This window comes from Nuphar pumila, chromosome 11 (genome assembly GCF_984573655.1).
Source record: "Nuphar pumila chromosome 11, dmNupPumi1.hap1.1, whole genome shotgun sequence".
Classification (NCBI taxonomy): domain Eukaryota; kingdom Viridiplantae; phylum Streptophyta; class Magnoliopsida; order Nymphaeales; family Nymphaeaceae; genus Nuphar; species Nuphar pumila.
In genome coordinates this window covers 13,838,089-13,860,336 of record NC_143259.1, presented here as the reverse complement: position 1 = coordinate 13,860,336, position 22,248 = coordinate 13,838,089, and the positions used below count along the sequence as shown (strand labels likewise).

The following is a 22,248-nucleotide window of genomic DNA, read 5'->3' as shown; positions in this document are numbered from 1 at the left end:
AAGGGATGAATTCAAGGCCGATTCAATTCATTTTTAAAATGTTGTTAAGGGAATGATGTGTTATCTAATGCTAAAAAGTTGATCGATTTAGCTTGATTGGATTTTGTTTTTTATAAGAAACCGATTCACCTAGTGAACCGATTTTAACAACATTGACGTGGACACCGTAGAAACATGTCATTTAATGTACGGATAAGATCTGAACCATTGATGGCCCTAGATCCCCATATCCGACCCACGTAACCACATTACATGAGGGTATTGGTCTGAGGATCCATACCCGTTTCAACCCTACCCAGCAGCAATACCCAACTCCCGGGGTTATAAATAGAGTGATGCATTTCAAACTGGGGGCGCGCAATTCTCCGACGCTCGGCCAAACGGGATCTTTCTTTTCCTTCTCCGCCTTCAAATTCCAGATTTTGTAAGATCTCCCTCTCGATCCCTCTATTTCGATCCGAAATTTCGCTTTTGATTTTCGATTCCGAGTTCTTGATACGGTGATCGCTCGGTGATTAGGCGTTCGGATTTCTAGGGTTTTGTGGTTCGTTTGTTCGGATGGGTGCCGCTTCCAATTCCGTGGGAGGGGGCGGCGGTCCGGCATCGGCGCCGCCTCCGAAGATACTTCTGGCGAAGCCCAGCGGGGCGGCTGGTGGATCCGTCGTGAAGTTCGGCAGGGGAGATGAGGAGCCCTATGCCCGATCGCGGTTGCCTCCCGGATCCCTCAGTTTCCTCTCCGACTCGTGGGACGTTCACCCGGATCGTCTATTGCCGGTGAGTTCTGTCCGTTCCTGATGATTTTAGGGTTTTACAATTGCTTTGCAGGTGAACTATGATGATGTAATCGATTATACAAGATCGCAAATTGAGTTTTGTGTTTTTCTCTTGTTTTGAAGATTTTTGGTACTGATTGTCATGGTCAGTATTATTGGAGTTCGGTCGTTCAGAACGAAATCATTCACTTGTTGATTACTATCTTTAAGCCAGAAACGAAACACGTTGTTTATGGAAATATGAATCTTAATGACGGAAAAGATTAAGAAAAAAAACTACGTTTCTGATTTCTTTATCCAAAGATTGGATGATAATAACGTTTGTAGGAGAGCCGCCCCGACTGTATGTAGTAGAACTCGAGAAAGAAGATAGTTTTGAGGTAGGAGATGCAGTTTTTCTGTAACTGATTCTTTCATTTGCTATTTGTCGTTTGTGTGCATCAGCGGTTCATTGTGATTGTGGCATATATGCCTATCTTTAGATGAGCTTTGTCATTTTGAGTAATTCTTGTTGAGCATGGGCTTGTGTTCAATGGGACTAATGCTGACCCATGATTTTGGGGTTTTTTCGTTGCTGCAGCTATAGAAAAATGTGAAGTGTTGATTATGTAACATTGACACTTTGAGGTTCTTTCGTGTAGTTTTGTTAGCTCTTCTCGTTTATGGGATGCATGAGATGAGGTGATTTGGTTTTCAGGCACATATTCATGTTTAGACGAGCTTGGCCTTTTATATCGGCCTGGTGTCCCATTCCCCCTTTTGAAGGCTATGCCGTCTATATACCAAATTCTCTCCTAGATACATTCTCGATGCTTCTCAACATGTTTTTCTTTTCTATTTTCTGTCTACATGGATGACATGCATCAGTAATTTCCTTTTCGTGTCTTATTGTTCAAGCATGCACATGCAAAAATGCATATTTTACTGTCACTATTCATTAAATTAATCTCAGTATATTACTGGAGTTTATATCTTGTGCTTATTTACCCAGTTCATCAGCTATCTTCACTGCATGTGTGTATAAATAGGATTATAGAAAAGGATCAGTAGGAATTATCTAACAATAGAATGAGCAGAAAATTGATTTTGATCATGGTTGCCAAACAAAAAGAATTGAAATGCAATACGGGAAGCATAAGCAAGAAGTGAAATATTTTTGGAAAGATATCTTTTTAGCCCGTTTGGAGCAGGAAGTGATAAGTAACTATGAGCCGTTTGCGGAATAAGTAACTAGTAACTATTCAGGATGTGAATTAATGAGTTCATTAGAATTTACAGTCAAATTTGTGAAACTAAATGGTGCTGCTATTGCATTCAAAGTTATCTGAATGTTTTTGGCTTTTAAATAAATAAATAAGTAAATATTAAAATTTCAACAATGACATTATAGAATGTCTTACACATGTACTAGATGTAAAGATAAAAATTGGTAAGAGGCCTTAAATTTATACAAATTGTTGAGATTAAGAGGTTTTAAGTTTAAGCTTTCTTAAAAGTAGGTTATTTGATATTTCTTGTTTAATAAGGGACTTGTATGTAATTTTTTATATTGGCCTCTCTCTATTTAACATAGAGATTAGCCCTAATCAAAATAGAACAAGTTCTCCTTTCTCTCTCTCTCTCTCTTCTGCCTTGGTTCTCGTGTTCCTCCTTCTAGTCGCTACATGGTATCCGAGCTGCCGGAGCTCTGGAGCCTGATAACGTAAACAGGTGGAGTAAACAGGTGTGGTCATATTTTTTTTGTTCTATCTATTTATGTGCATAGATCTGATCACAGATCTGATGTCTGACTAAAGTCATGACATAGATCTGTAATCAGATCTACAGATCGATGATAGTGTTGCAACTGGATTGATTGCAGCGTGGTTGGGTGTTACGGCAGAGTGGTTCCTCTTATTGTTATGCGAGAAAAAAAATTTTATTCTTCGTGGGAGCGACTGTAAATATTCTGTTTCGTTAAAGCAATTTTCTTTGCGGGAATATGTGTAGAGTGCAGTTGCCGAAATCTGATCATGAAAAGGAAGTCGTATTTGACGCTGTTCTGGTTTACTCGAATGTATGTTTCTGATCTGATTTTCCCATTGTGTCTGATGTGGGTTAAATAGTTGTGTGTGGTCGTGGAATTTGCTGAGACATGATCGTGAAACATGCTGTTTTCTGAATCAGCTATTGTGATTTGGGTTGAAAAGTTGTGTGTTGTCGTGGAATTTGTTGATGCATGATCGTGAAACATGCTCTCTTTGTCAGCTATCTTGAATTTATGCCTGATGTGGTGAAACAGCCGTGTGTTGTCGTGATCGTGGTTGACGTGTGCTCATAAAACATGCTGTCTAAGAGTTTGAATCTGATTAAATTTTTTTTGCAGCAGTATTACCATCAAATATCTCATATCCTGTTAGTTCTATTCAGTATGGGTGAAGCTTCAAAATTTGATTCCAAAATTGAGGCTATTGGGGAGTATAAAGCGTTTGCAAACCCCTTCTCGTATGGTTCATGTGTGAGGTTGAATAAAACAAATTATGCCAGGTGGTCCAGAACTTTTATGATGTCGGTATCTGGACATCGTAGAAAACATATTTTACTGGAAACTGAACCTGATAAAAAGGTGGGAAAATACAGTACTTGGGACGAAGATAATGACATAGTTATGTCATGGATCATGAATAGCGTCGAACTGCATATTGCAGATGGTTTAATTTACTACAATACAGCAAAACAGATGCGGGATAATCTTCGAGATACGTATTCCCAAGAAACTAATGTGAGTCGTATCTTGCAAGTCGAACATGAGATATATAATCCGCAACAAGGAGATCAGACCTTGGCTCAGTATTATGCCTCCGTCAAAGCAGCGTTTGAAAGACTCAATGCCCACAGGCCTCTGTGCTGTTCGCAGAAAAAGGATCATCAAGAACAAACCATGGTAGCTCGATTTCTCACAGGTTTATCTTCAGAATTTTCGGTTGCAAAAGTACAAATATTGACTGGATCCTATGTACCTACTCTTGCTGATGCATACAATCGTCTGAGTAGACTTGCGATCTCTCTTCCACAATCTCACGCTGTGTCCCAATCATCTGCTCTAGTTGTCTCATCTGGTTATGGGTGTGAAAATATTCAGAATATCAGAGGATGAGGTCGTGGCAGAAGAAAACTTCAATGTACATTCTGTGGAAAATCTGGACATTTAGAAGATCGTTGCTGGGATAAGCATGGCCGACCAACTTCTTCTTCATCAAAGTCAAATGCTCCAAAAGCAAATGTTACTACACTAGAGGTAACAAATGCACATGACAATACCTCTGCAAGTGACAGTATCACCCTCAGTCGAGCAGAATATGATGAGCTGATAGCTCTTCGCCCTTCGATCTCCTTCTCTCCTGTAGCTGATGTGACCTACTCAACAGGGAATCGTCTTCATTTGAATGATAGTAAGTGGATTATTGAATCTGGTGCATCCAAACATTTGTGTGAAAATTCGCTTTTCTTTTTAGATCTAAAGGATATTATTGTTCATCGAGGAGTCTCATTAGCCGATGTGAGTTCCTCACTAGTTGTTGGTCAGGGAAATATTTCTATATCCTTCTCCTTACAGTTGAAAAATGTTCTTCATGCTCCCAATTTTCCTCAAAGTTTACTCTCTGTTAGTTGTCTTACCAAAGAACTAAACTGTAGAGTGATATTTGATCCGATGGGTTGTCATTTTCAGGATTTGCTGACGGGGAAGAAGATTAGTGGAGGCTATAAAGAAAATGGAGTCTACTACCTACATCATCCAGTGGGTAATGTTTATGATGCAATGAAACACTCATCCAGTCCTGTTCAGTGACATCGTCGTCTTGGTCATCCTTCATTGTCAAAGCTTCGTTATGTCTTTCCTCAAATTCCTTCTACTACATCATTTCAGTGTGAAGCATGTCAGTTGGGCAAACATCATCGAAGTTCGTTCCCTTCGAGTCAGAGTCAGTCCAGTCATAAAGTTTTTGACTTCTTCATGCAGATATATGGGGTCCTAGTAAGATTCCTACTATGACTCAGTGTCGATATTATCTTGTTATTGTTGATGATTTTTCTAAGTTGTCGTGGGTGTTTTTAATAAAAGAAAGATCTGAAGTTCCAAGTATTATCAAATCCTTAATTCTTGAAATAAAAACTCAGTTTGAATCTGTTGTCAAGATTATTCGCACTGATAATGCTCTTGAGTTTAAATCAAAAACCCTGTTACAATTTTACAAAGATCATGACATTCAACCCCAAACTACTTGTGCCTATTCATCTCAATAAAATGGTGTGGCTGAGAGAAAGCACAGACACCTGCTTGATGTCGCACGGACCCTTATGATACAATCCAATGTTCCTGCGTTATATTGGGGTGATGCGGTTATCACTGCTTGTTATCTGATCAACCACATGCCTTCATCTTCTGTGGGAGATCAAATTCCATTACATATCCTAAAACCTAATGCCTCACTATTCTCTTTCTCACCTAAAATATTTGGATGTGTTTGTTTTGTATACAAACTTGGCCCTGACCGTGATAAATTAGCTGCTCAAGCTACAAAATGCATATTTATAGGTTATCCAAAAAATAAAAAAAGATATCGATGTTATGATCCAATTTCTCGCCGAGAGTATGCCAGTGCGGATGTATCTTTCTTGGAATCCATTCCATATTACTCTAGTACCGGTTCCCAGATGCAAGTTCATCCAGCTGAGGCTTTTCCATTACTTATACCTCCTTTTCCTTTGGAATTTGTGCCCTTATTACCGAACCAAACTTCATCCTCTTCACGATTTAATAATCCTCCATTGGTATATGTGCGTAGAGCTCCACCTCCTCCAGTGCCTTCATTTTCTTCTTCTCCTGAGGTAAGTACTATTGACAACAATGGTGTTCATGATGATGATAACATGCCAATCGCTCTACGAAAGGGGACACAAGAATGTACCTTATATCACATATCTCATTTTGTGTCCGATGTCAGAATTGGAAATCAGATGAAAACTTTTATTTCAGCCTTATCTGCTGAAACTATTCTTCTGAACTATCAACAGGCAGAGCTAGATAACATGTGGAAGCTGGCTATGCAAGAAGAGATGGATGCTTTATTGTCTCAGCATACATGGGATCTAGTTGATTCCCCAGTGGATGCTGACATTGTTGGATGAAAATGAGTATATACAATAAAGTACAAATCAGATGGTTCTATTGAAAGGTGCAAGGCCTGATTAGTAGCAAAAGGGTATACTCAGACTTATGGTATTGATTTCTTTGAAACCTTTTCTCCTGTTGCACGGATGAGCACCATTCGTCTTGTTCTCTCAGTAGTTGTTCACCATGGTTGGAGTTTGTGTCAATTAGATGTGAAAAATGCATTTCTATATGGGGATTTATCTGAGACAGTTTACATGCAACAACCTCCTGGATTCGAGGTTGAGGGGGAGTGTCAGAAGGTGTGTAGATTGAGAAATGCGATATATGGCTTGAAACAAAGTCCGAGTGCATGGTTTCAAAAGTTGTTTAAAGTGATGTCAAGTTTTGGCTTTAATAGGTCAGCGACAGATCATACATTATTTATCAAGAAAACTAACTCAGACATAATTGTTATGGTGATATATGTGGATGGCATCATTCTTACAGGAGATGATGTGAAAGATATTGAAGCTACAAAGGCTCATCTTAAAAAACACTTTGTTACAAAAGACCTTGGTTCACTTAGATATTTTCTGGGTATAGAAGTTGCCAGAAGCCGTGAAAGGATGGTTTTGTCTCAACGGAAGTATGTTCTTGACTTATTAAAGGAAACTGGAATGTTGGGAGCTAAACCAACAAATATTCCCATGGACCATAAAGTTCAGTTGTTTGAAGAAGGGTCGAAACCGGTTGATAGCAAAAGCTGTCGCTCACTAGTAGGGAAGCTACTATATGTAACTGTGACCAGGCTTGATATTGCTTTAGCAGTAAGCAAAGTTAGCCAATTTATGGACAAACCAACTGAGGTACACTGGAATGCAGCTATAATGATTCTCAGGTATTTAAAATCTTCTCCTTGAAAAGGGTTATTATTCAAGAAAGGTGGAACTCTGGAGATAGTGGCTTACTCTGATGCTGACTATGCAGGATCTGTAGTGGATAGAAAATCTACTACAGGATTCTGTGTGTTTTTGGGAGATAACCTAATTTCATGGAGAAGTAAGAAGCAAAATGTGGTTGCTAGGTCGAGTGCAGAATCAGAATATAGGGCTATGGCCCAAACAACTGCTGAATTAATGTGGGTTCGTACTGTTCTAAATGATCTTCAGGTGAAGGTTTCCTCTCCTATGACCATGATGTGTGATAACAAGACTGCCACATATATAGCGAACAATCCTGTCTTTCATGAGAGGACAAAGCATATTGAGGTTGATTGCCACTATGTAAGAGATATGGTTCAAGCTGGTCATATCACTACCAAATATCTAAAGTCGGAGGAGCAAGTTGCAGATATGTTTACAAAGCCTCTTGCTAGACCAAATTTCTCAAAATGCTTTGACAAGCTGAGCATGATTGATATCTATGCTCCAGCTTGAGGGGGAGTGTTGAGATTGAGAGGTTTTAAGTTTAAGTTTTCTTAAAAGTAGGTTATTTGATATTTCTTGTTTAATAAGGGACTTGTATGTAATTTTTTATATTGGCCTCTCTCTATTTAACATAGAGATTAGCCCTAATCAAAATAGAAAGAGTTCTCTCTCTCTCTCTCCTGCCTCGGTTCTCGTGTTCCTCCTTCTAGTCGCTACACAAATTAATGCCAGAATAACCAATAATTAGAAGATGTTAACTTTAGCCTAAAATTTATGAATTATATGAAAAATGTACATAATATTGTGAAAGCTTTCACAGTGAGAAGCAAACCTTGAATACTTCTTCCTTGACTTAATCTTTTAACTGAATTGGGGACCTTTGAGTTTAATAAGATTGAATATGTTCATGTTACTTTTTAAAGAAATTATAGAAATGGACATTAAACATGATTAGTATCGGCCCTTTAAATCAGAGTTTTTATTGAGCTGGATGGGAGTAATATTTGGCCATTTCGTGGTTGGCTGTATTTTATATCTTCAACTTGTTATTTGTTCTATTTGACGCTACACTGAAAGGGTTGGTTGAGATGCTAGATGCTACCACCCATTGCTTTGAACATCACACCGAGAGAAAAAGAAGTATTCAGAATGGACTATGTAAACTGTATTATATAATTAGTAATTTGTCTTACAATTTCCTGTTTGCATTTTGCAGTTTATGTCTGACAGCACTGAGTTTACAGTTATTGGGATTATTGGTCCCCCTGGAGTCGGCAAATCAACCATTTTGAATGAGCTTTATGGTTTTGATGCCAGCACACCTGGTAAGCATCATCACTTTTTCGAGTGAAAAACTGGATTTGTATTTGAAAAATATGCTTTTAGTCCAGAACTAAATCATTTACCAGTTGTCCAACCAATATTGTTGGACAAAATTGTGAATTCTTTTCTTTTGGTTGTATATCCTTTTTTACAATAGGAACAAGAATGGCTCAGATAATTATTGAACTTCTGACTTGAAAGAGTAGTGTTATGATTAGCATGATTATACAAAACTGTTTAAGTGGATTCATCTTTGTTGTTATTGTGTCTATTATAGAGTTTTGACCCAGCTGAGTTCATTCTAATCTACATGAGCCAGAGTTGGTGCAGAGAGCTTCTAAGTGGATGTGCTTCAAGTGAGACATCACATGGTGGATCATACCAATCACTGATAGGCCTGGGCCATGGAGCGGATTCAGGTGTTATAGGTCCTTATCTGGGCCACATGTGGGGTTAGAGTCAAATGTGTCCAGACTCCAGATCATATCATGTTTTCCAAGTGAGTTAAGGTTGGTTTTGGGTGGATTATAGTCGATCCTATAATACCATGCTCAGATTTTGATTTGTCCCAAGTCCATGTGGATTGATTTTGGTGGATTCGTCTGGTATTTTAGGCTGAGGTGCATTTTGTCAAATATAGGTTTCTCTTTGTCTAGTTGAACCAACTAGGGATGGGGTCAGGTCATGGATTTGGCTTGAAGCAAATGTGAAATGTAAGACCAAACTCATATCATGGTGTCTAGAGAAAATCCGAGTGGCTTATGTACTGTATATCCAATCTTGTCCTCCTGTTTTCCTTCTGGGGAGATACATTTGGTCACTTTAGATGCTGGTTTTTGACCTTCCAGTTTGTGGCAGGTGTTAGTGTATGCCAACTAAAAGGAAATTGCATTGAAATATATGAGTTTGTCACATACATTGTCGAGAAGCAATAATAATTTTGGGCCTTTTCTCTTTCTTTTTGGTCCTTGAGAATGGCAACCACTACGACATCATCTGTGGTTTGTAATTTTTTATTCTAAAATTGCAAGGATAGGAATATGTATGCTTGTTGCTTTTCCAATGAGCAATCTCCTTGTTTATTAGGTCTTTCTGGTAGGGTAAAATGGCAATTTGCAGTAGAATAGCTTTTCTCTCATGCTACTAAGCAGGAAGTGGAATTCTCTCTAAACACACACAGACACATCGGTTATGGGTGACACAGTTCAGCAGAGATACCAAGTTGATGTGTTGGAGACCTGAGCTCCACATCATGGTTCACAGAGGCACTTAAAAGTTAAAACTGGGGCTCTCTGTACTTATATGTTGAATATATCACCAATGATCTGGTCAGAAATATGGGTTTATCTTTTATTTGTAATACTTTGAGGGCAGAAATAGCAGATTAAAAAATTGAGAAACGTGTAATTTTATTAGCCTTAGTTAACAATTTCCCCTTATTCCCAGGAGTATCACTAAACATGGCTTTCAATTCTGCTGGCTTACAGGAATGCTTCCGCCATTTCCAATTGAAACAGAGGAAACAAGAGCAATGGCACGACACTGCACTGTTGGAATTGAAGTTAGGATCACTTCTGAACGGCTTGTACTTCTTGACACCCAGGTCTCGTCTGTTGACCTACATTACGGCATAAGTATTGGAAACATCGTTGACTCTTGTTATCATGCCAACATATTTCTGTGAATCCCCTGGTTTGCCACTATGATAGTAGTATTACCAAGTGATTGGTATGCATATAAGCTAGTTTATATGAAGTGCAGGGAAAAGAAAATCCTACTACATGTCAATTCTAAAACTTAATGACATATAAGCAGCAGTTGATATCCTGAATTGGTACATTAAGGCAGAGTTACCAGAAGTGTCATATGCAGTAGGGAAGAGCGAAACGTAGTGCTTCCGAAACACGCTGGAAAGCACAAAAAAATTTGGGAAGCTTGCTTTCTCCTTTTTTTCATTTTTTTTTATATTTTTATTTTTCATTTTATATTTTTCTTCTCTTTTTTCGCTTCCCCCTCGCTTCCTAGGTCTCTTCCGGTTTGCTTCCTAGATCTCTTCCGGTTCGCTTCCTAGGTCGGTTCCAAGACGATTCCTGGTTTGCTTCTAAGTCGTCACACGCTTCCTGCTTCCTAAAATTTTGAAAGTGCCTCGTTTCCCGCTTCCTCTTCCCGTATCGCTTCCTGCTCCCGCTTCCTCGACTGACAACTCTGCATTAAAGTGTAGCTGAATGTTTGGTATCTTGGTTAATGGATCTCAAGTCCAAGTCCTCTCACTTGATAATTGAAAAAAAATCTTAATTAATGTTTTGTATATTTTTTGTGTTATTATCTGCTAGAAAAAAATAACTTTAATAATGGGTTAATTGAATGCACGAAATGAATGAATTATGATGTGTTCTGGACAATGTGAGTCCTTTTTTTAGTGGTGGTGAGGAGTATGCAACTTATCATATATCTATATATTTTACCTGTTAGATATGGAAGCACTGCTATAAGAAACAATTCTCATGGTCTTCTTTACAAGTTAAATTATTTTTTATGTTATTTAATAATGGGAGGTTCTGCATATCAGACACCTTAAAGGTTTTTGTGACATTTTATTTATGCAGCCTGTGTTCAGTCCTTCAGTCTTGGCTGAGATGATGAGACCGGATGGTTCCTCTGCAATATCCGTGCTAACCAGTGAAACTTTGTCAGCTGAGATGGCTCATGAGCTGATGAACATTCACGTAATTGATGTTATTTGATGTTGAGGCTGCAGCCCTGTCTTTTGATTTTTTGTTGATGCCAACTTTTTTTAAAATATATGAAGTGCTTGAAGTATACCTGATCCTCTATTTACCTTCTTGTGATGTTGCAAGGAATCATTCTAGCTTGGTGTTTTTCTAGCATCTGTTTGTAACGTTTTGTTGGTGGTATCAGAAGGAATTCATGATGTTGATATGTGGCATCTTATGTTAACGGTATGTATGTATTCTTTGCAGCTGACATTTGCCGGGTTTTTTATTTCCCTTTTTAGACTGTTCCTATTCCCTTCTTGTGTATGACACTCATAATAACAAAACCATGTAACTGAAATGACATAGAGGTGGATTTTAGGCCCTAAGCAATAACTTCCTTCTTTTTGAGAATGAAATACATGCTTTTGATATCAGTTTATACTGTTAATGTGAATTTATAATTGCTGTGACCTATATGCTATGTGGAAATTGTAGGTAATTTTCTTGTTGACCCCACTTCCAAGTGATAAGAAATTTTCACAAGACGCGAATTCTTGATAAAATCATGATAAATTTGGTTTATCACCTTGTTCAATATGTCATGCTTTTAATGCAAACTGTCACAAATTTAAGGGGACTTCATGTTTTGTGAATTTCCATGACTGTACATGTCATATCTATTAAAAATGTATATATATATATATATAACTGGATTGCAACTAGGATTATATTTTTTAGTCCTTTTGCTTTTTAGTTTTAAACTAGTCAACATAGGGAGTCATTGAGCTCCCAACGACTCTCTATGAGAGTTTCCTTCTCATTGTGTATAAATATGGGGCAAAGCCCCTCTTTTATGTATGATTTTTGCATGGTCTTGATTAATAAAATATTATTTTTTATTTCTTGTGTTTGCCCCTTTAGTGGGTGTTTGTGTGTGAGCCCATTTTGTGGCTTGCGAGTCTTCTTTTGGTACTTTGGTGAAACTCTTTGAGTGTTCACCTTGTTATCTTGGTGAATATATTTTGGAGAACCTTCTTTCCGAGATTTGAGATTAAGCTGATTTTGATGCTTTGGGAAGCGTGCCACTCAAGATTTTGAAGAGATAAAAGTCTCTTTTGCAAAATTTATTTAAGTGCTTGCGAGATTGTTGTGTCCTCTTGGTGGTGGAGTGCTCATGTGTTCGTGCTCTCTTGGTGATGGAGTGTTCGTGTTCTTTATTAGAGGTGCTATCCTGATGGTGGAGTGCTTGTGATACTTTTTTATTATCTTTGTCTTTTCTTTCTCTTATTTGTCTTCTATTTTTTCTCTTATCCCTTTGTAAACATGAATGACAATGATAATGTCACCCTAAAACCCATCAAACTCATTGACAGAGACTTTGTAACATGGTTTTCAATAATGAAGCATTTTGTATAGAGGGAAGGGTTGTGGGGATTAGTGGATGGGTTGGATTTGGAATCCAAACTAATCCTTATTAAGATAGAAGGAGAAAAAGAGGTACCTCCTACGAAGGCGGAAAAAACCAAAGCTATGGTCATGTATGAGAAAAAATGGAAAGAATGGATAATGGGGCATGCCAAGATTATATCTTGGCTCATTAGTAGTGTTAATATCAAGAAGTGCTCGAGTCTAGTTAAATTTGAACATGAAAATAAAGCATGAGACTATTTCAAGAAAATATATTCTCTTAAAGATATTGCTCATATTTGCAACTTACACGATAAAGTATGCACTATGACTCAAAGAGGAAAAAATATTAGAGAATACTTTAGTGAGTTGTCTGACCTTTTGAATGAGTTGAATCTTCTTGAGCCACAATGACATTGTCCCGAAGGCATAGAACTCTGTCAAAGACAAATTGATGATAAATTCATTAATGGTCTAAGATCGGAGTTTGAGTCTACCAAATCGGCTCTTCTTCGTAGAAGAAAAGTTCCTTCTATTGAAGATACTATTAAAAAGCTAAGTATTGAGGAAAATAGACTAAAAAAAAAGATATCTAAAGAAGATGACAGTCATAGCTGTGTTTAAACCGGAAAACCATATCTATGCCTACAAACCACCATATTATGGTAGACCAAGCAATGATAACTATGGAAAACAAGACAATGAGTTTGAGAAGAAAAAAATATTTATCATTATTGTCGTGAATCAGGACATGTCAAGACATATTGTCCTAAATTAAAGAGGCCCTATGAAAAGAAGGTAGCATCGGTTGCACAAGAGTCAAGTGAGCTCAAAGCTACACAAGAATCAAACATTGGGAGCATATCCTTGATTCAACTTGTAGAAGCTCTCCAACCTCTTCTCAAAGAGGCTTCATCAACTTGAGCCACGGTCTCTTCTGTTGGCATCTGTCTCCGGTAAGACTCTTTAGCTTCTTGACTCAGGTGCCTCATTTTATATGACATCAAATAGTGATATGTTATTCAAATGTCATAACTCAAGCAGGTCATGTTTTTATTGTTGATGGGACATCCCTTGAGATAAAGAGAATAAAAAATTTTAATTTTTTTTAAAAGGTTTTTTATTCTAAGAATTAGATATATTCTTAAGTTAAACCTAAATCTTTTGTTTGTCTCTCAACTATCTGACCATGGGTATAACGTTTCATTTTCTTCTATTGGTTGTCGAATGCAGGATCGCCAGTCAGGGAAACTGATTGGGGAGGGCCATAGGGAAGGAGGTTTATACTACATGATTTTTTTGGAGATACCTAAAAATACCTTTAGTTGTAATGTTTAGAAATTGGATTTAAATTTATGACATAAAAGACTTGACCATCCTAATGTATCCAAAATTCAGCACTTTCCAAATTTGAAAAAAATTTGTAATCTTGAAAATTTTACATGTGAAGATTATATTCTTGGGAAGATAAAAAGATTGTCATTTCAAGAAAGAACTTTTGTCTATACATGATCGCTTGAGTTAATACATTCGGATGTTTGGGGACCAACACTTGTTGTATCTAAGGTTGGGTTTGCATATTATGTGATCTTTGTTGACGACTTTACAAGATACACGTGGATTTACTTTCTCAAACATAAATATAAAGTTTTTTATATTTTCAAATATTCCACAAATTGATCAAAAATCAATTTTAAAAGGATATTTCTATCTTTCGCACTGATTCAGGGAGAGATTTTTATCAAAAGATTTTAAAGATTACCTAAAATCAAATAGTATTATACATCAAAATCTTGTCCCTACACTCTACAAAAAATGGCCTCGCCGAAGGAAAATATAGGCACATCATAGAACCCACACAAACTTTTCTTATCTCAAATTAAGTACTTAAAGAATTTTGGGCTGATGTCATTTTGACCGCAGTTTATCTTATTAACAGAATGCCATATGTTATCTTGAAAAATATATCACCAGTTGAAAAACTTTTCAAACTTACTCCTGATTATTCTCGATTGAAGGTTTTTTGGTACAAATGTTTTGTATTCACTGATAAAACTAATAAATTTTCTTCTTGTGCTATTCCTTGCGTCTTTTTGGGATATGCAAATAACAAAAAAAGGCTATAGATGCTTTGATTTTAAAAATAAGAAACTATATGTTTCAAGAAACGTGTCTTTCTTAGAAAAAAGATTTTTTTTTTGAATTTGAAAATCCTAAGGACATAACTGAGTATTCTTTCCCGTTGGATCTAATTCTGATGAAGATCAGGATATCAGAAATGATATGGTGAGTGAAAAAGAATCTCATGACAATGAGATAAGTGAAGAACAATCTCGAAGTATTCCAGGGGCAGTAGTTCTAAACATCCTTGTGCCCTTAAAAAATACACTAATAAAAAACATGTAGAAATACAAACTAGAAGGTCATCGAGAGTATAAAAACCCCTTGGGAAAGTTGTATCTTATGAGTCCTTTTCACCTAAGTATCAAGGTTACATTGCATTGATACATTCCTACATAAAACCCTCAAACTATGCTGAAGCAAAGAAACATTTTGAATGAGTATAAGCCATGAAGGTAGAATTAGATGCTTTAGAAAAGGCGAACATTGGATTGTTCAATATATTTTCCTAGGAAAGAAACCCATAGGTTGTTGATGGGTCTATAAGATAAAAATCAAGAGTGATAGCACCCTTGAAAGATACAAAGTTAGGTTAGTTACCGAGGGATACTCCTAGGAGTATGGAATAAATTATGAGAAAACCTTTGCACATGTTGCTAGGATGACCACAATTAGAACCGTAGTAGCCGTTGCCTATGTGAAGAAATGACCTATATACCAAATGAATGTTAAGAACATGTTTTTCAATGATACATTTATTGAAGAAGTCTATACGAAAGCACCGCCTGGTATATTTATTCTTAAAGAAAAAACTTTTTGTTAGATAATGCTCTGTTTGGCCTTAAATAAGCTCCAAAGGCTTGGTATGACAAGTTTAGTCAAGTTATATTTGATATCCGGTTTCAATCTTGCTTAACTGACATAACTTTGTTTGTTAAGATTTTTGATGCAAGTATTATTCTTCTTGTTCTTTATGTGGACAATATGATCTTCACAAGAGGTGACAAACAAGGAGTTGAAAATATTAAAAGGCTTTTCAAAACACATTTTGAAATGACTATTTAAGGTTTTTAAAGTATTTTCTTAGTATATAAGTTGTTTATTCCTCTAGAGGTTATTTACTGACTCAATCTAAATTTGCTTTAGATATTGTTGTCAGGTCAGGTGTTTCAGATAATAAGAAGGTTGGCACTCCCAAAGTTTTAAATGTCAAAATGAAGATTGATAATGGGGAACGATTTAAAAATCCAACACCATGTAAACAATTTGTCGAGGCTATTAGAGCATTGAGAGAGAGAGAGAGAGAGAGAGAGAGAGAGAGAGAGAGAGAGAGAGAGAGAGCAAGAAGGGGTCTGCGGCTGTCACGATTTATGTATTGAAATCGTGACCTAAAACAATTCATTTATAACTTTACTTTACACATGTATGGATCTGGGTTTGGTGTATCCAGATCCGATTAAAAAGGAAAAGACGTATAACGTATACTGTACACATACATGGATCGGGTCAGATCCTTTTGCACCCCTCCTCAAGTTGATCATGGTTTTGGACCATGAACAACTTGCCTTTAAGCATCCAAAAACGATCCTTTGTTAACCCTTTGGTAAATATGTCTGCAACTTGTTTTTCAGTACTGATGAATTCAGGCTCAATCTCTTTTTCTTCAACCTTCTGTCTCACAAAGTGTTGGTCAATCTCAATGTGCTTAGCACGACAGTGATGTACTGGATTGAATGACATGTTGATAGCACTTTGGTTGTCACATAGCAAGGTAGTGTGAGAGATCTTTTCTCCTACTTCAGTTTGTAGATGCCTGATCCATGTGACTTCGGCAGTAGCAACAACCATGGATCTATACTCAGTCTCAGTGCTTGATCTAGAGATAGCCTTTTGTTTTCTACTGCTCCAAGTGACTAAATTTCTTTCAATGAAGACACAATATCCTGATGTAGATCTTCGTTCGTCAGGATCTCCTGCCTAGTCTGCATCACAATATACAGTAAATTCGTGCTCATCTTTGCCATATGACTGTGGTGAATATATCAATCTATCCCCAATAGTCCCTTTCAGATATCTAAGGATCTCCTTGACAACTTCCATATGTCCTGTACGTGGCGCATCATAAATTGAGACACTTGATTGACTGAATAAACGATGTCAGGTCTAGTGAATGTGAGGTACTGTAACATTCCTATTATGCTTCGATACCTAGTGGGGTCATCACACAAATCTCCATCATCAGCGCTAAGTTTTTGATGAAGCACACTCGGAGTTCCTAGAGGTTTGCAGTCTTTCATGCTTGCCTTGCTGAGAACGTCTACGGTGTATTTATGCTGAGTGTCAAGCCATGAGCCTGGTTATCAACTTCTACACCAAGAAAATAACGTAGAACTCCAAGATCTTTCATTTTGAACCTCTGACCTAGTAAGTCTTTTACTTCTTGAATGTGGGCTGAAGAGTTTCCTGTGATGATAATATCATTGACATAAATTAATAATAGGGTGGTCACAGTCTGAAAAATAAATAATGAGTGGTCCAACACGGAACATGAAAATCCATGTTTCTGAATCTCTAGCGAGAAGCTATCAAACCAAGAGCGATATGCTTGCTTTAGACTATAGATAGCTCTGTTTAACCTGCACACGAGTTTTACAATTTTGTTCTTGATATCCAGGGTGTTGCTCCATGTATACTTCCTCCTTCAAATCTCCATGCAAGAATGCATTTTTCACATCAAGCTGACTCAACTTCCATCCATGTTCAACAGCCAGAGAAATAATAATTCGAATTGTTCCCATTCTTACAACCAGATTAAAAGTCTCATCATAGTCTTGCCCTGCTTCCTGAGTGAATCCTTTTGCCACAAACCTTGCCTTATATCGTTCAATGGTTCCATCTGGCTTGTACTTTATTTTGTAGACCCATTTACATCCGACAACATTTTTGTCAGGTGGTCTGGGAACAACTTTCTAGGTTCCACATCATGCAAGGCTTGCATTTCATCATTCATGGCTTCTACCCATTTGGTAGAAGTGACTGCCTGATATTACATAATGGGCTCATCTTCCTTATTGAGGGCAATTAAAAAGAGTTGAAGATCCCAGGAGAAGTTGTTATAGCTAACCGACCTGTCAGTAGGATGTCGTATGCGATTTGATTTTCTGACCTCAAAAGTATGAGAAGGAGTTGGATTGGCGACTGAGACATGATCTGAATGGCTTGATGCTGTCGGTCTCTGTCTAGAATAGACAATGCCTTTGTATCTGCCCGATACTTCCTTTGCATTCTGTGATCCCAACGTCCCAGTGTTCTCAAACATCTCTTCTTCTTGTTGCACGCAATTTGAGGAACATGCTTCATTGGAGCCAACAAAAAATTCTGAACTCAGCCAAGGATAGTAAACTTCAGTTGGCATGTTCGTTGCGTCAGCTTCGTGGTCAAAATTTTGTTCATCAAAGACAACATTTCTTGAGGTTCTAATGCGTTTGTTGGTGGGATCATAAACCTATATCCTTTGTAGTCATCTGCATATCCCACAAACCTACATTTCTGGGCCTTGTCCTGAAACTTGTTTTTCAGGGACTTATCAACATGCACATAGCAAACACATCCAAAAACACGCCGATCATGATAACTAAGATGAGCTCCAAAAAGACTGATAATGAGACTTATTTTCCAGAACAACCATAGGCAGTCTATTTATCACATGTACGACAGAATGGAAAGCTTCTGTCCATAGGTTGATGGGAAGATTACTGTCATGAAGCATACTCATGACACTTTCAACGATATGCCTATGTTTTCGTTCAACAATCCCATTTTGTTGAGGGGTGTGAGGGTTGGACACCCTTCTTCCTATTCCGTTATTTCAGAGAAAAGAAATAAAATCACGAGACGAGAATTCCCCACCCCCATCACATTGGAAAAATTGAATGGACTCAAAAAATTGATTTTTGACCAAGGAAAGAAAATTTTTAAACAAAGAGAAGACTTCCGACTTATTTTTTATGAAATATATCCAAGTGTATCGAGAATAGTTATCAACAAAGATTAGATAGTATCTGCTCTCAGATCCAGAGGCAATCAGGGCGGGTCCCCATACATCAAAACAAATTATTTCAAAAGGTTTTGAAGCTCTCTTATTAATGGAATGGAAATGCAATACATGACTCTTGCATGAAAGACAACCGGAGCACTTATGACTGCTCTCATCCCCATTGAGACTTTCTTTTGGAATGAGATTATTAGAGACAAGTTTTTCAATAAAATGACTCCCACAATGTCCTAATCGATTATGTCATAAGAATGACTTGTTACATTCAGAAATACTAAAAACATTAGCATAAGAGGATGAACATGACTCTAATGAAGCTTCGAATTCAGATGAACAGGGCAGACAACATGACATGGAGCTTCTTCAAAGTCATACATATTGTCTTGTCTCTTTCCTTCAACGAATGTTTCCCTCGTGCATAGGTCCTTGACCTGCACAGAGGAGGGGGTGAATTCAACTGAAGCATTATTATCATCAATAAGTTTGGAAACAGAAACAATATTTTTCTTGATGTCAGGAGCATGAAGAACGTTAGAAAGAGTAAAAGTGGAATATGACATGGGAATAACAGTTTTTCCAACATGAGAAACAGGATGGTGGGATCCATCTCTAGTGACAATCTTACTTTTTCCAAAATAAGGAATAGGGTTAGAAATTTTACCTGCATCGCCTGTCACATGAGTTGCTGCCCCTGAGTCGACAAACCAAGTGCCTTCGTCACTCTGCTTCAATTTCAACTCTGACAAGGCAGATATCACCACTGTCTCTGGTATTTGTGAATCTTCTTTTGGTTTCTGTCTGTAGACCCTTTCCTTTATTCTCTGGATTATGCCAACAATTCGCCTTGATATGCCCTCTTTTGTTACAAAGGAAGCAAGTAGGGATGGATCTTGGTCCCTGCCCATGGGCTAACATGTTTGGAGAGGGAAGCAGACCACGCCCTCCGTATCCACTTCGCCCTTATCCTCCTCGTCCCCGTCCTCTACCATAAATCACGCTTGTGGGAAAAACTTCTTGAGAATTTGGGTGAATGTGCGTTTCTTCAGAGAATCCCTTCAGAGTCATTTCATACTGGATCAATTTGGCTCGTAACTCATCAAAGGTAGGAAGAACATGAAGGCACAATAGTGAAGTGACTATCATATTGTAGTCAGATCCGAATCCACTCAGAGTTTGTTGCACCATGTCATTGTCACTTACGACACATCCTATAACTGTAAGCTGATCTGTGATGATCTTTATCTTGTTTAAATATTCCATGATGGTCATGGAGTCTTTTCTTAACAACTGAAATTCCCTTTTCAGAAAAAACCATCCTTGCTTGAGAAACATGCGAATATGTCTGAACCAGTTGTTCCCAGAGTTGTAGTGTTGTACAGTTGTCGGGAATGACAACAAGGACCTCTTATGACAGAGTTGAGGTGATGTATGCAACAACTTATTGATTTTTCTTTTCCCAATTGAGAAATTCTATATTTTTGACATACACGATCGAACTCGCCCCTTGATCATCTTTCTCTTCTCTCGGAACAAATTCTGGTGGGACTGGGGTGGTTCCATCCAGGTGACCTAAGAGACCATGGCTCCTTATAAAAGGAATGATTTGTCTCTTCAAAATCAAGAAGTTTGAGGTATTCAACTTTTCAGAAACGAGTTGGTTGAGAAAACTTGAAAAAATATTTGATTGAGAGGAATAAGGATCCATAGAGAGTGAAATTCAGCAAGAGTGTTCACAAAGTGCAATAGTTTTCACGAAATGGTTTTTTTTTTGCGCCTGTCAGATTCAGAGAATAGAGAGACTGAACCTTTTTCTATGCACTCCAGAAAACTGATATTGACGTAAAAAAAACTTTCCCACGTTAAATATATTTTCAAACAAGTAGCAAAGAGAGAAACATGAAGAAAACTACACAGCAGATGTATATTTGAATATGTAGAAATAGATGCGTGGAGGGGATTAGACAAAGGGAGATCGAACAGACGATAGCAATAAAGGGGGTCAAGCAAGCAATATCAAACAAAAAACTGAAATGGGGCACGCGATTGGTCTGATGTTTCACGTGAATCAATTTCAGCGATTCACGTGAAATACAACCACTCGTTTTTCACGGTTCGGGTTCACGTGAACAGGATTCACGTGAATCTTAGATCCAAGAGAGAAGCAAGCCCACGTGAGATGTGGGTACACAGGAAAAATTCATAAAAGAAGGGAAGAACGAGAGAAGAAAAGGAAGAAGAGTAGAAAAGGGGAGGAACGAAAAACCTCAAAATTCCGATTGTCGCACCTGCCGAAAACCTTCTTTTGTGCTTAGATAGATCTTGGCTCTGATACCATGTTAGAAATCCACCTGTACCTGCATTGAGAAAGAGAGAGAGAGAGACGAAGAGAAGAAAGCAAGAAGGGGTTTGCGACTGTCATGATTTCTGTATTGAAATCGTGACCTAAAACAATTCATTTATAACTTTACTTTACACAGGTATGGATCCGGGTCTGGTGTATCCAGACCCGATTAAAAAGAAAAAGACGTATAATGTATACTGTACACATACATGGATCGGGTCGGATCCTGGGTCAGATCCTTTTGCACCTTTTTCAGAGGCTCTATCATATCTCTCAATTATGAGACTTGACATTGCGCACACAGTTCACACATTGAGTCATTTTCAGCATGCTTCCACCACTGTTCATATGGGAGAAGTTTTGCATATTATTAGATATATCAAAACTTTTATTTTTCGAGGACTTTTCTTATATGCTTATTCCTCTTTAGATTTATTTGCTTATACTGATGCTGATTGGAGGGGTGATCCAAATAAGAGACATTCAACCATTGATTTTTGTGTGTTTTTAGGTGATTCGTTGATTTCATGGAGGTGTAAAAAGCAGCATAAAGTTTCTCTTTCTTCAACTGAAGCTGAATACCGAGCCATGACTACAACTATTTTGTAGGTGGTTTGGCTAAAGAGACTCTTGGCTGACATGGGCATTTAGAGTAAAAGAGCATCATGATTGTGACAACAAAAATTCCATCTACATTGCCAGCAATCGGACCTTCTATGAACGAACTAAAAACATTGAGATGGATTGTCACTATGTTCGAGAAGAATTTCTACATGACACTATTGACCTTCTCTACGTTGCTTCAGAATATCAACTGACGCATTTCTTCACTAAACCTCTCGCTGCTCCTATATTTTAGTTTCTCTTGGACAAACTTTCGGTTACCCAACGTAATTTTGAGGAGTGTTAAAAATGAATGTGTGTGTATATATATATATATATATATATATATATATATCTATATATATAACTAGATTGTAACTAGGATTTGATTTTTTAGTTTTTTTGCTCTTTAGTTTTGAACTAGTCAACATAGGGAGTCGTTGGTTCCAATGACTCATTATGAATCTCCTTCTCATTGTGCCCTCTTTTATGTATGCTTTTTGCATGGTCTTGATCAATAAAATATTATTTTTTATTCCTTGTGTTTGCACCTTTAGTGGGCGTTTATGTGTCAGCCCATTTTGTGGCTTGTGAGTGTTCTTTTGGTACTTTGGTGGAACTCTTTGAGTGTCCACCTTGTTCTCTTGTGAATATATTTTGGAGAAGCTTGTTTCCTTTCAATATCACTTGATGGTATGTGAAGTACATACACTTTTACCTTCTATCAATCATGAAACATGCAAAGCTGTATTTTCCACTAAAAGCATTAGTTCTAAAATTCAGACTTGTAATAACTTTATTATCACCATCAATGTGTAAATTAGCTTCTTGGTCATGTTTAGACCCCTC

The 22,248-nt window shown here is 37.5% G+C and overlaps 1 protein-coding gene across 3 annotated transcripts in view; it reads left to right on the top strand.

Annotated features, from left to right (window-relative positions):
• The first annotated feature begins 355 nt into the window (after window positions 1-355).
• The window catches only part of LOC149822042 (uncharacterized), a 29,564-nt gene continuing 7,671 nt past the window's right edge, over window positions 356-22,248 (top strand). For 2 of the 3 annotated variants that reach the window (XR_016425927.1, XM_089980698.1), the window contains exons 1-6: window positions 356-424; window positions 520-774; window positions 8,050-8,158; window positions 9,644-9,759; window positions 10,763-10,882; window positions 11,027-11,116. Coding sequence is in view for 2 of the 3 variants with exons in the window: in XM_089980698.1 (XP_089836824.1) it covers window positions 559-774; window positions 8,050-8,158; window positions 9,644-9,759; window positions 10,763-10,882; window positions 11,027-11,116 (651 nt within the window). In the remaining variant the exon portion in view is untranslated. The remainder of the gene's footprint in view (window positions 425-519; window positions 775-8,049; window positions 8,159-9,643; window positions 9,760-10,762; window positions 10,883-11,026; window positions 11,117-22,248) is intronic. The other variant, XM_089980699.1, reaches the window with a different exon arrangement.